Source organism: Alligator mississippiensis, chromosome 9 (assembly GCF_030867095.1).
Source record: "Alligator mississippiensis isolate rAllMis1 chromosome 9, rAllMis1, whole genome shotgun sequence".
Lineage (NCBI taxonomy): Eukaryota > Metazoa > Chordata > Crocodylia > Alligatoridae > Alligator > Alligator mississippiensis.
In genome coordinates, this window is record NC_081832.1 from 2388257 (window position 1) to 2399545 (window position 11289).

Sequence of the window (11289 nt, forward strand, 5' to 3'; positions counted from 1 at the left end):
AGTGATTCTTTCCCTCTGCTCAGCACTGGGGCCCACATCTGGATCGTGTGTCCAGTTGTGGATCCACCACTGCAGAAAGGATGTGGACACATTGGAAGGAGTCCAGCAGAGGGCAATGAAAATGGTTGGGGGCTGGGGGACAGGACTTGTGAGCAGAGGCTGAGGGAGCTGGGCTGCTTTAGTCTGGAAAAGAGAAGACTGAGGGGGGATTGAATAGCAGCCTTCAACTCCCTGAAGCGGGGTTCAAAAGAGGATGGAGCTGGGCTGGTCTCAGTGGGGCAGACGGCAGGACAAGGAGCAATGGGCTCAAGCTGCAGCAAAGGAAGCTGAGGTTGGATATTAGGATAAACTCTCTCAGGAAGGTGGGGAAGCACTGGAACAGGCTGCCCAGAGAGGCAGTGCAGTCTCCATCCTTGGAGGTGTTTAAGACCGGGGTAGGCAAAGCCTTGGCTGGGATGATGGAGTTGGGGCTGGTCCTGCTTGGTCTAGATGTGACCTCCTGAGCTCCCTTCCCCCCTCATGTTCTATGGTTCTGTGCACACATGAATGCACATATGGACACACACACGTACACACGTGCACATACAAGTAAACACAACACGGGCGCGCGCGCACCTCTACCTGCACACCAGGACACATGCATGTGCTCACACGCACACGTCCCCCGGCCCGGCCCGGCCCGGCCCGGCCCGGCCCTCGCGCGGCGCTGCCCCCGCATCCCCGCCCCGTGGGGGCTGCCGGGGGCGGCCGGCGCCAGAGGGAATTCCGGGTCTTCCCCGGGGAGGGCTGGGCTGGGGCTGCGGGCGCCGGCTATAAAGCGGCGGCGCGGAGCGGAGCGGCAGCAGCAGCCGGCAGCCCCAGCCCGGCGCGGTAAGCGGTGCGGGTGCGGGTGCGGGTGCGGGGACGGGGACGGGGCGGGTCCCGGGGGCTTGCCCTGCCTCGGCAGCTGGGCTGAACCGTCCCCTTGGCTGGCCAGGGCCAGCTCCAGACTGCCTCTGCCGGGCTGCTGGGCAGGGGAAGAGGAGCCATCCTCCTGGGGTCCATCCTCCGGCCCCTGGAGACCCCTCTGCTGACCCCCCCAGCCACTGCCGCTGCTGGAACCCTCCTTCCAGCTTCCCCGGGGGCAGATGCCTGGTGCCGCTCAGCCTGCAGAGCTCCTGCCACCTGGGCGGCTCGCATCTGTCATCTCACCTTTGCTCCTTCTCTCCCATCTTTCCGCAAGGCTCCGCTGTGCCAGCTCCTTTCTTTGCAAACCGTGCCCGTGCTCAAAGCCTCCAAGGCCCGGTGCCAGACAAAGCACTCTTTCGCTGTCCCCGTGCTGCCTCCAATTCAGGGCTGTGCAGAAAACTGAAACCTCCTGTTTCTGCTGCCTGCTTCTGGAGCTAGGGAGAAGTGCCGCTATGCTTTCCCTTGGATCTGTCTCCGCTCTGCTTGAATCCCAATCTGCCTCTGATGCAGTCCTCTCTCCTCTGCTGTCCTGCATGCCATAGAGATCCCATGTACTCTGGAGAGATGACTCTTCTCACTCCAGCAACTGGGACCAAATGGCTGGGCTTTCAAGTGAGTCTCCCAAGCCTGGTCAGTGCTGCCCGCTCCCGTCTCAGATTCCAGGCATTCCTCCAGACATGTTTCACCCCATCTCTGCCTGCTCACAGCTCCTCTGCTCTTGGATCTCTCCCTCCAACTCTCTCTCTGACGCTCCCTGCCTCCCTGCAGTAGGACTGTGTGCTGCTACAGCTGTGCCAGCGTGGTGGTGGCCCGTCACGGGAGTTGCAGTCCTGAATAACCGTCTTGCATTCCAGAGCAGTCTGTCCACATGGAAACCCTGCACTTGGGCTGGTGGAGTGTTGTGGATGTGACACCAGTAACAGCTCTGGTTATTTACGCTGATTTGTTTAAAACTGTACCCAGGAGTGAGAAAACGTGACTGTCTGTGAGTAGTTCTTTACTGTGTCTGTCTGTCTTACCCTCTATGTAATGCTGCTTACCAGGAGAAGCAAACCTGAGGTCCAGTCCCAAGCCACCGGAGACCTCTCTGATGGCCACCACTTCAGCGACTGCAGCTGCTGCAACCCTCAGCGCTATGCAAGCCCTGTGTACGCTGGAGGCAAGTCATTTATCCATGGTAAGGTGTCATCTGTGTTTGATGTTATAGGTCTATAGGAGGAATGGGGAACCAAAGATAGTCCTCTGGACCCTTAAATGTTCCCAGAAGCTTTAGGATCAGTGTGGGAAAGCATTTGTGTCTTTGTTTTATGGAAAAAGGCTCTCAATAAAAACCTTGTTTTCTAAAAAGGTTCCCAATCACAGTGATGTCCTACCTCGTCTTCCCTTTTCTTTAATCCTCTCCTTCAATTCCAGGAAGTTGCTTGTGTCTCTCTCGTCCCCTTCCCGTCTCTTTGCATGAGTGCTGTTGCTTTCTGCCTTTCCTGTGTTTCTCCTGCTGCGGCCGGCAGAAGCAAGTAGGGTTGTGATGCTAGCTTTGCTGGCTGCTTGATGGGCGCTGGTTGCTCCACTAAGTCAGCTCCGTAACACGAACTGCTTCTTCTGGCTGCAGAGGGTATTCGAGCAACCCACTCCAGTAACAGTAACGTGCCTCTGTAAGACGTTAAGGGTTATTTGTTCCTTCTTCCCTTAGTGGATGTTTGGTCTCCTGCTTTCCCTGACTGTGCTTGGCTCCAGCTCCGTGCCCACCTACCCATGGAGAGATCCCATGACTAGAGAAAGAATCATGTGCCAGCAGTGCCCGCCAGGGACCTTTGTGGCACAGCACTGTACCAAAGACAGACAGACTTTGTGTAAACCGTGCCCGGAACTGCACTACACGCAGTACTGGAACTACCTGGACGAGTGCCGCTACTGCAACGTCATCTGTGGAGAGCAGGAGGTAGAAGTCCACCAGTGCAATGCCACTCACAACCGCGTGTGCCAGTGCCAGGAAGGCTATTACTCCAACTCTGAGTTCTGCATCAGGCACTCCGAATGCCCCCTGGGGCACGGCATGGTGAAACCAGGTATGTACCAGCGCTGGGGATCTGAGGGGAAAGCCACACATGTAAAGTTCTCTTAGGTCTTAGGCAGCTACTGATCTATCAAGATCTGGAAGAGGCCTCTTAGAAAGCAAGTTGATTCTCTCCCCATGGGTCTGTATCACCGACCTCTGCTAGACACAATGTCAGAGCAGCTCATGAGATACCAACAGTTGGGCACCTGATGCTGAAGGTGATGAAATGGTCAGGCAGGGCGGGTTAACTAAAGAGGGGTCTGCTTCCTGCCACGCTGCTAGGATAGCTTTGGCCACCTCCGCCACAGGGCTCCTGTCTAGAGCCTTGATTTGGCGATGTGGCTGGCACGCAAGATGCAGGCAGGCAAAAGGAAATAAAACCAATAATGGAACAAGACAAGCAGTGTTGTCACCAACAGTGCTTGAGGATGCGGTGCCTGGGTGAGATTTGGGTGAACAAAGAGGTTTGCGAAATGTGTGGGTTTTCCCCAGCACCATCTGTTTGGCTTCTTTTTACAGCCGCCTCTGTTGTGGTAGCCTCCTAAGCTCTTCCCCACTTCTTCATCTGCACAAAGACATCTTTCCTCCTCCTCCCCTGCTCCCACCCTTCCCTCCAGCCAGCAGAGAGTGGGTTCTGTCTCTTCTGCGTGCTAAGACATGGTGTGTTGTGAGCAGGCTTAGTCTTTCAGCATGCTCTGAAAACAATGTAGTTTTGGCTAGGTCCAGAGCGCTCCAGATTATCGGGGCAGTTTGGGGGAATGCCGTCTGGTGGCTGAGGTTGAGGATTCCCCTGTTCCTCCAGGGTGTAGCTATTGAGAGCAGTTCCCTTTTAGGTAGAGCCACCCTGTTTGAGCAGGGGCTCCGATACGGTGGTGAGGAGGACCGTGTGAGCAGACAGACAGCAGTGATGGGAAGCTAGTGCAGGGGAGGGGAAGACCAGAGCAGGGTCCTCTCTGCGGTTAGGCCCAGGCTGCTGTGTTTTGAACTGTCTCTACCTTTTATAGGTTAATGCTTCAGCTCTAGGAAATTAGGGTCCTGAGGCCAGAAGCCATGGATGGGATCTCTGCTCAGAAACTCATCAGGGAGGAGGAGGCAGGGCAGGCTTCTCAGTGAAGATGGACAAAGCATGTTTCATGCTTGCTGCTTTTTGGGCAGCAAGGAAGTGCCGGGGTGCATTGAGGCACGGGCTGCCTTGATCTATGGGCTGTGATGTACTGTGTTGTGGGAAAGACTTGGCTGGTGGATAAAGACCTTGAGCTATGGAGCAATGACCTATGCGGTCAGTGAACTGATAGTCAGTGTTGTCAGCAGGCCCTGCGGGCTGCCCTAAGTGTGTGACTGTTTAAATTTCTCCCAGGGCCCTGCTGTTTTCAGTCATTAGCACAAGACCAGTGTTAGTATTTGGGTGATCTCTGACCCCTGCACTGGGCTTTGTTGTAACCAGCCCTCAAGTCTGGTAACAGCTTGTTCTTTCTGAGGGACAAAAATTGGGCCCGCATCTAGGCTCCTTCTTTGGTGTTGTAGATAAGGAGGTCATAAATCCACCTCTCTCTGGGACAGTCACCAGTCCTCTCATGCCCAAAGGAAGCTCAAAGCACAGTAGAGATGCAGACTCTTTACTTTCTTTCTAAAGAGACTATAGAGTAAAATAAGTCTCAACAAGAAAAACTTGACTAGCTGAAGAGAGGGAAAGAGGCATAAGGTTTGACTATGATGGGGGCAGTACAACCAGTTTGTAGGTAAGGAATTTGGGGATATTACAGGGCATGTTGCACAACAGCTTGCTTTGGGGATCTGAGGGATTCACTGAGATGCCAGATGGAAGTTCTTGGAGGAGGATTCATTTCTATCCCTGAAAGGGAGAGGATGCTCTGAGAAGAGTGAGTTCTTTCTTGTGGACAGGCTGACATGGCCTTCTTGGCTAGGGGAGGTGATCACAAGAGCAGGGAGAAGACGCGACAGCAAAGAGAATGGCTATCTGGGCCACTTCCCTGTTTCTTTTATTCTTGATAATGTGTGGAGGGGGAAAAATCAAATGAGGCCATGGGTGGATCTAGAATTTTGAAAAGGGGAGTGCAGATGGTGAGGTGTATCGTTACATAAAACACACATTTTTCTCCGGTTAAAAAGAAACTAGGAACTTTACGCACACTACAGGAGTAGGGCTGTATTATTCAGTTTAAGATTTAAGACAAAACAAATGTAAGATGGAAGCAAAAACAACTAGGACGTCATTGGAACGAGTTAAAAACAATCTGCAGGACTGTGAAGCAAGAGCTTCGTTGCAGAACGGCAGAACAGAGGCTAGCTTGCCTGTGGAACATCAAGACCATTAGAAAGAAGAGAGGGTCGTTAACGCCTGTGGAATGATGAGTTTAGAAGGGACCCAGTAGATTACAGTGAGTTTTAAGTCAGGAGAGTCCCCCAGTGCTGCCTGCCTAGAAATGCTGCCACCACTGCCAAGCAGCTGGTTCAAAATTTGGGTGGACCAGGAATCGCAGGGACATGGGGGTGTGCAAGTGCACCCTGCTCCACCCCCAGATTTTCCACTGAATGAGGCTGCATTTTGTGTCAGGACCATTTTATTTTAAAGCGGTCCCTAACTACATGACCACTGTAAACTTAGATGGCTCATTGCCCCAGAGGAATTAGAAGCAGAGTTGAGTCTAGTTTAGAAATGTCCTCTGCCAGTGCTCACAGCTACATCTGTACAGTCCACGTTGCTCTCCACTCCTGCCCTTGCCTTGCCTGTGTTTGTGATGTCGCTATACCAACATTATCAGTTTGAAGGCACAGCCTTCCTGGTGTTTTCGCCCCTGACTTTTGGTCAGAGCTATTCCTAGGAATCCAGCATCACAGTATTTGTAAAGCAAGTAAAACACCATAGGTCATGCCCATTTTTGCTTTGGCTTGGCTGGGAGCCCTGCAGGGCTGTGAGTGAAAGCAGCACTTCCTTGGGTGAATGTGCATTGCGAGAACCTTACTGGAAGAGCAGCGTGTGCCACAAATTCTTACAAATCACTGCCTAGTGAGATAAATCGCCAGCAGCTGTATGCTCCTTGATCTCCCATGCCTGCCCCTGAGGAATAATCAGCTTTGGCAAGGTGCTTTGAAGCCCAGCCTGAGAAGCAACTTGACATGTGTGTGACCATGCTAGTCCCCAAGTGCGACTATGCTGTTAAGAGAATGCTGTGTCCAGTGTAGACTTCCAGTCCCATTTGCTATTGTCTTGTGTGCCCAGCACTCAATACATAAGGGCAACGTGGCTGCCAGACATTCCCCTGTGATCTGGGGGTGACTTGCGCTTGGTCATGCTGTCATGAAGATAATGGTGGAATCAAACCTCCTGTCCTAACCAGCCAGGCATAGGCTTTGGGTAGCTAATGGCTAAATCTCTCTGTTTTGCAGGCACTCCCTTTGTGAACACGAAGTGCGAGGAGTGCCCCCCAGGCTTTTTCTCGGACGTCAGCTCCAGTACCAAGCCGTGCCAAGCGCACCAGAACTGCCGGCAGCAGGGCAAGCTCACCAACGTCCCAGGAAATCAGTTCCATGACACTCGGTGCACTACCTGTGGCATGGCCAAGGGCAATGGCACCCAGGAGGCAGGTGAGGACCTGAGGGATGCAGGCAGGTGCAAGGGAGGAGTTTGTTCCTGCCCGCATGGACAGGGGGAAAAGTCGCACATGAGAATTGCATTGCTGCCAGGGCTGGAGGGAGCTCATAGGAGTGCCTTCCTCTGCCTGAATACAGAATTAGCTTAGCTTTACATTTAAAAGCGTTGAATTAGGTGTAATGAAGCTGACAGTCCTCCAGACTTAGTTCCTGCTTAGCCCATCACTGTCACTGTGGGCAGCTGATAGCCCACCCAGCAGCTCCTGGGGCCTTTCTTGGCTCATCGCTGCTCGCCCCTGCTTTCCTTTTGCCCCAGTATCTCGATTTAGATTCCAGTAGCATTTGCTGCACTCCCCATCTCCCTCAACTGCTGCATGGATCTGAAGATAAAGTACATCCCAGAGACATCTGTAGCTTGGGCGTGTGCCTGTTGTGTCCCATGGCAGTCATCAGAAGGGATGTATCAGTTGGAAGGACCTGCCTGTAGCTTTGGCGTGTAGCCCTGACCATGAGAGAAACTGAAAGCAGGCCAGGAGCCTGCAGCAGCATAGAGGTAGTGTGAGGGAGAGCTTAGCCCTCCTCCTGTCTTTCCTGCGTCTCCACCTGCTTTCATTTTGGTTCCACGTTTATTTAGCGGGTAAGGAAAGGGCAGAGCAAGTCTCTTCCACTTACCCGTCACCTGCAAGCTAACAAGTGACTGGACTGGGCAACTATTTCAAGGCCACTGCCCTGGAGCAGGCACGTGGCTGGAGTAGGCAGGTGACGACATGCTGGGGTTGCTTCCTCTTAGTAGCGATGTCCCTCCAGTTCAGTGAAGCTGTAGTGAGCAGAATTCCAGCCCTTTGACCTTGACCAACAAGTGCTGCCCTTTGTTCATGTGCAGCTGACAGGACCAAAGCAGGAGAGGTCTCTGTTGCCTTCCATCACCAAAGTCCCCTCCTACTCACAACTCCTACTAAATATTCTCCCTTCTCCAAAACTCTGATGCTACCAGTGTTTGAATAACCTCACCCACAGCAGAGCTTGGCACTTCTTCAAAAGAAGTCATGACTCAGCCAATGCCTTGAGTTAGCCTATTGCCAACATGCTGATTCTGACAGTGGAGGTGTGTGCTGGAAGAGAAGCACATGATAATTTAAAGCATTATGTGCCCTTTGCTCTTTAAGCAATAAAAGCTGGCTCTGAGCCCGTCCTTGGACTATTTATAGATAGACATCGTTTCTTGAGCAACTGGGGTTTTGCAAAGTGGGAAACTGGCTATAAATGTCCTGAACTTTTACACTGAATTTAACTGCACGGTTATGATTACTCAGCAAGTTGAGGCAGGTCTATGTACACAGGGATATGAGAAATTAGACCAGGTCAAAAATTCTCTGCCAGTATGAAGCCAACGGAACTGCTGTGGAGTCCAGAGAATCTAACAGCTCCTTCCTTATTGAGTTCAGGTTCCGCCTTTGACTAGCAAATACACCTTGATCTGATCTTACTCAACATACAGGAAAAACTCCTAACCCCTTTCATGCTAATTCTTCCCTGCAATGAAATGTGTACACAAGCAAATCCCACTGATTATACATATTTGGGCACCTGAAGGTTACATGTGCATCTGGTAGCATATGCACATAGATGGGTTTGCGTTGTGGGCCTCAGGTTTGAAAATCAGTGTGCTTTTGGAAAGACTAGTAGAACAAAATCCATCCTTGGATTCCACGGCATAAGACCAGCAGGTATAAGACAGGGCAAATATCAGGGTCATGTTGTAGACTCCCTCACTAGAGCAGCAGCCCTTAGAGGGCATGGGCATTGCTGTGAAGTTTGACATCTAGCTGGTTGTTCCCCGGGTCACTGTGCTGCTGAACGTGGACCTGAAGGCTCTGGAGCTGTGGCCAGGGCTGACTCCTCAGACAGATCTGCAGAAAGCAGCAATGCTTTCCTTTCAACATTGCTCTCTAACCCTCGTGCCAATTCTCTCCTCCCTGCCGCAGGTAAGGAGGACTGCAAACAAGCTGTGATAGACTTTGTGGTTTACCAGAACATCCCAATGAGAAAGCTGAAGCGCCTTCAGCAACTCCTGGAGCAGCACTCCACAAGGAAGTATTCCCAGGGGAATAGGGCTGCCGTTCAGGAGAAGTTTCGGGCGTACCTCCTCCAGCTGAAAGAGGATCACTTGGAGCTCACCAAAGAACTACTGATTGCACTGCGGGCAGTGAAGCTGCATGAGATAGAAGAGGAGGTCAGGAAGCGCTTCAGCTTGGCTTCTGAGATCTAACCAAACAACTTGGTTATTTTTTAAATTCTGGCTTCTTTAATTTATTAACCTAACTCAAGTTATGCCTTGGAGAAGTTGATTGGTGGGGTATGACTCAGACACATTCCCTCACTCTCACCTGTTGCACTGCATTCTGGCAGCTGACCATAGTCGTGGATTGTATGTGTGTATGTGTGTGTATGTGTGCATCTCTGTGCACACTGTCTTTCTAACTTTGCTTCAGATGAAGCCTATTATACAATAAGTAAATGGTTGTGTCTGCACTGGAAGGGGACTTCTTTGTCACAAGGTGGCTGAGAAGTCTAGGAGGATCTTGTGCTCTCTATTCTCTAGCCCAACTTCTCCAGTCATGGGGTCAGTATTGTTCTCTTTATCAGGGCAGACACAAAGCACTTGATAGCTGATCACTGAGTGATGGTCACTGCCATCCTCTGTTTTATTGTGTTGTATTTTTTTAACCTTTCTGATATGTTCTCTGGGGACTCCTTTGCATTTTTGTCTGTCAAATTGCTTTTTAAAGGGGAGGGAGGAGTGGGGGGGCGGATTTCTGCCAAGACAGAAATCAGGTCTCATGTTGCTGGCTACGGCCTATTTTAAATTGATTTCCAAACTGTGTTGTTTTTATGATGTATCATGTTTGTTTTCTATGAAGAAATGTAAAGATGGTATGGATTACAATTATGAATTTGGTATCTGAGTACTGAGTCTCATTCAGAGTGGGACAGGATTCTGGCTTGGCTTTTCATCCCAAATAACCTGTGTCTTGCCCAGCCTGTAAGCAACCCCTTTGTAGATGCATACAGCTCTCATGATAGAACAGACTCGTCTGCTCTTGGGGATTCATCCCAGTTAGTCAGCCATGCAAAGTCTTAGTATAGGTAGCAGTGAACCATATAAGACACAACTGCACCAGTCCACGCAGTCTGAGAGCGGGATAAGCAACATGAGTAGAAAGAAGAGCTTTGCAGGTCTGTACTAGGTTTGCACCAGTGGCTGGAATCAAGGTGAGCGGTCAGAGTAGACAGGGCCATAGGGCTCTCATGAAGTTCAACAAGGACAAATGCAAAGTCCAGCACTTAGGGCAGAAGAATCCCATGCATCGCTATAGGCTTGGGACCAACAAGCTAAGGACCAGTTCTGCAGAAAAGGACCTGGGGGTGACAGGGGACAAGAAGCTGAACAGGAGCCAGCAGTGTGCCCTTGTTGCCAAGAAGGCTAACGGCATCCTGGGCTGCACTGGGAGGAGCATTGCAGCAGATCGAGGGCAGCGATTCTTCCCCTCTATTCAGCACTGGGGAGGCCACATCTGGAGTCCTGTGTCTAGGACCCCCACCACTACAGAAAAGATGTAGACAAATTGGAGAGAGTCCAGTGGAGGGCAACAAAAATGGTTTGGGGGGCTGGGGGACAGGACTTGTGAGGAGAGGCTGAGGGAACTGGGCTTATTTAGTCTGCAGAAGAGAAGGCTGAGAGGATTTAATAGCAGCCTTCAATTATTTGAAGGGGGGGATCCAAAGAGGATGGAGCTGGACTGGTCTCAGTGAGGGCAAATGACATAACAAGGAGCAAAGGGCTCACGTTGCAGCAAAGGAAGTGGAGTTTGGATATTAGGAAAAACTCTCTCACTAGGAGGGTGGTGAAGCACTGGAACAAGTTGCCTGGAGAGGTGGTGGGGTCTCCATCCTTGGAGGTGTTTAAGACCTGGGCAGACAAAGCCTTGCCTGGGATGGTGTAGTTGGGGCTGGTCCTGCCTGGAGCAGGGGGTTGGACTAGATGTGACCTCCTGAGCCCTCACTGTCTATGAGTCTATGTGAAGCTACAATGCTAGGCTTCTGCTCTTGTACAAACAAGTCCCACCACACTGAACAGTTGCACAGATCTGACTCGCAACTGTGACCTGCTATTCCACTGGAATGAAAATGCAGAACCACCCGGTGACCTTTCGTTCACAAGGGTGAGGAGGGCTGTCATCAGTGGCTGCGTTACTATGAGGCAAAGATGCAGTTACATAACATAAATCATGCCTCATCTGGAAATCAGCAGCGGAGTGTCTCAGCACACACAACTCCTCGGAGGGAAGAGGCTTTGGGAAGTCCAGGGGGATGTGGCTCCTCTGTACAACCAACAAGTATGCGTGATGACACAGAACCCATCGCTTCCCCCCACAATGGGCTGAGCTGTTTTATAGCTTTATCTGAAAGCTTGCCAGGAACAGGTGATGGCATACAGGGGAGGGACCGAATGGTTTTCCCCAGTCGTGACTGCTTAAATACCCCGGAAATCCCCCCTCACCCTGGAATGGCCTGTAAATTCTCCCCACTCAAGAGGATTGCTGACGGGTTCCAGTCGTGATGAAGTAGCTGAATGTTGCTTCAGCTTCTCTTGAATGTTTCTCCCCACCTCA

General features: G+C 51.4%; 2 protein-coding genes across 4 annotated transcripts in view; one reads left to right on the forward strand and one right to left on the reverse strand.

The window, feature by feature from the left end:
• STMN3 (stathmin 3) overlaps positions 1–1276 on the reverse strand; it is a 110435-nt gene extending 109159 nt beyond the window's left edge. For both annotated transcript variants that reach the window (XM_019495206.2, XM_059713166.1), the window contains exon 1: positions 1192–1276. The gene's annotated coding sequence lies outside the window, so the exon portion shown is untranslated. The remainder of the gene's footprint in view (positions 1–1191) is intronic.
• TNFRSF6B (TNF receptor superfamily member 6b) lies at positions 720–9575 on the forward strand. 2 transcript variants are annotated; one of them, XM_059713164.1, is made up of 5 exons: positions 720–870; positions 1992–2125; positions 2639–3014; positions 6413–6610; positions 8602–9575. In XM_059713164.1, the coding sequence occupies exons 2-5, from the start codon at positions 2039–2041 to the stop codon at positions 8883–8885; spliced, it is 945 nt and encodes a 314-aa protein (XP_059569147.1). In that variant the 5' UTR covers positions 720–870; positions 1992–2038; the 3' UTR covers positions 8886–9575. The 2 variants fall into 2 exon arrangements, with proteins under 2 accessions (XP_059569147.1, XP_019350747.1); XM_019495202.2 differs by lacking the exon at positions 720–870 and adding an exon at positions 1477–1560.
• The last annotated feature ends 1714 nt before the right edge of the window (positions 9576–11289 follow it).

Bases quoted from the DNA above. Each gene is read 5' to 3' on its own strand.
- TNFRSF6B (XM_019495202.2), top strand. The intron at 2,126-2,638 runs GTAAGGTGTCAT...TTCTTCCCTTAG, and splicing joins AGGCAAGTCATTTATCCATG to TGGATGTTTGGTCTCCTGCT. The intron at 6,611-8,601 runs GTGAGGACCTGA...TCCCTGCCGCAG, and splicing joins CAATGGCACCCAGGAGGCAG to GTAAGGAGGACTGCAAACAA.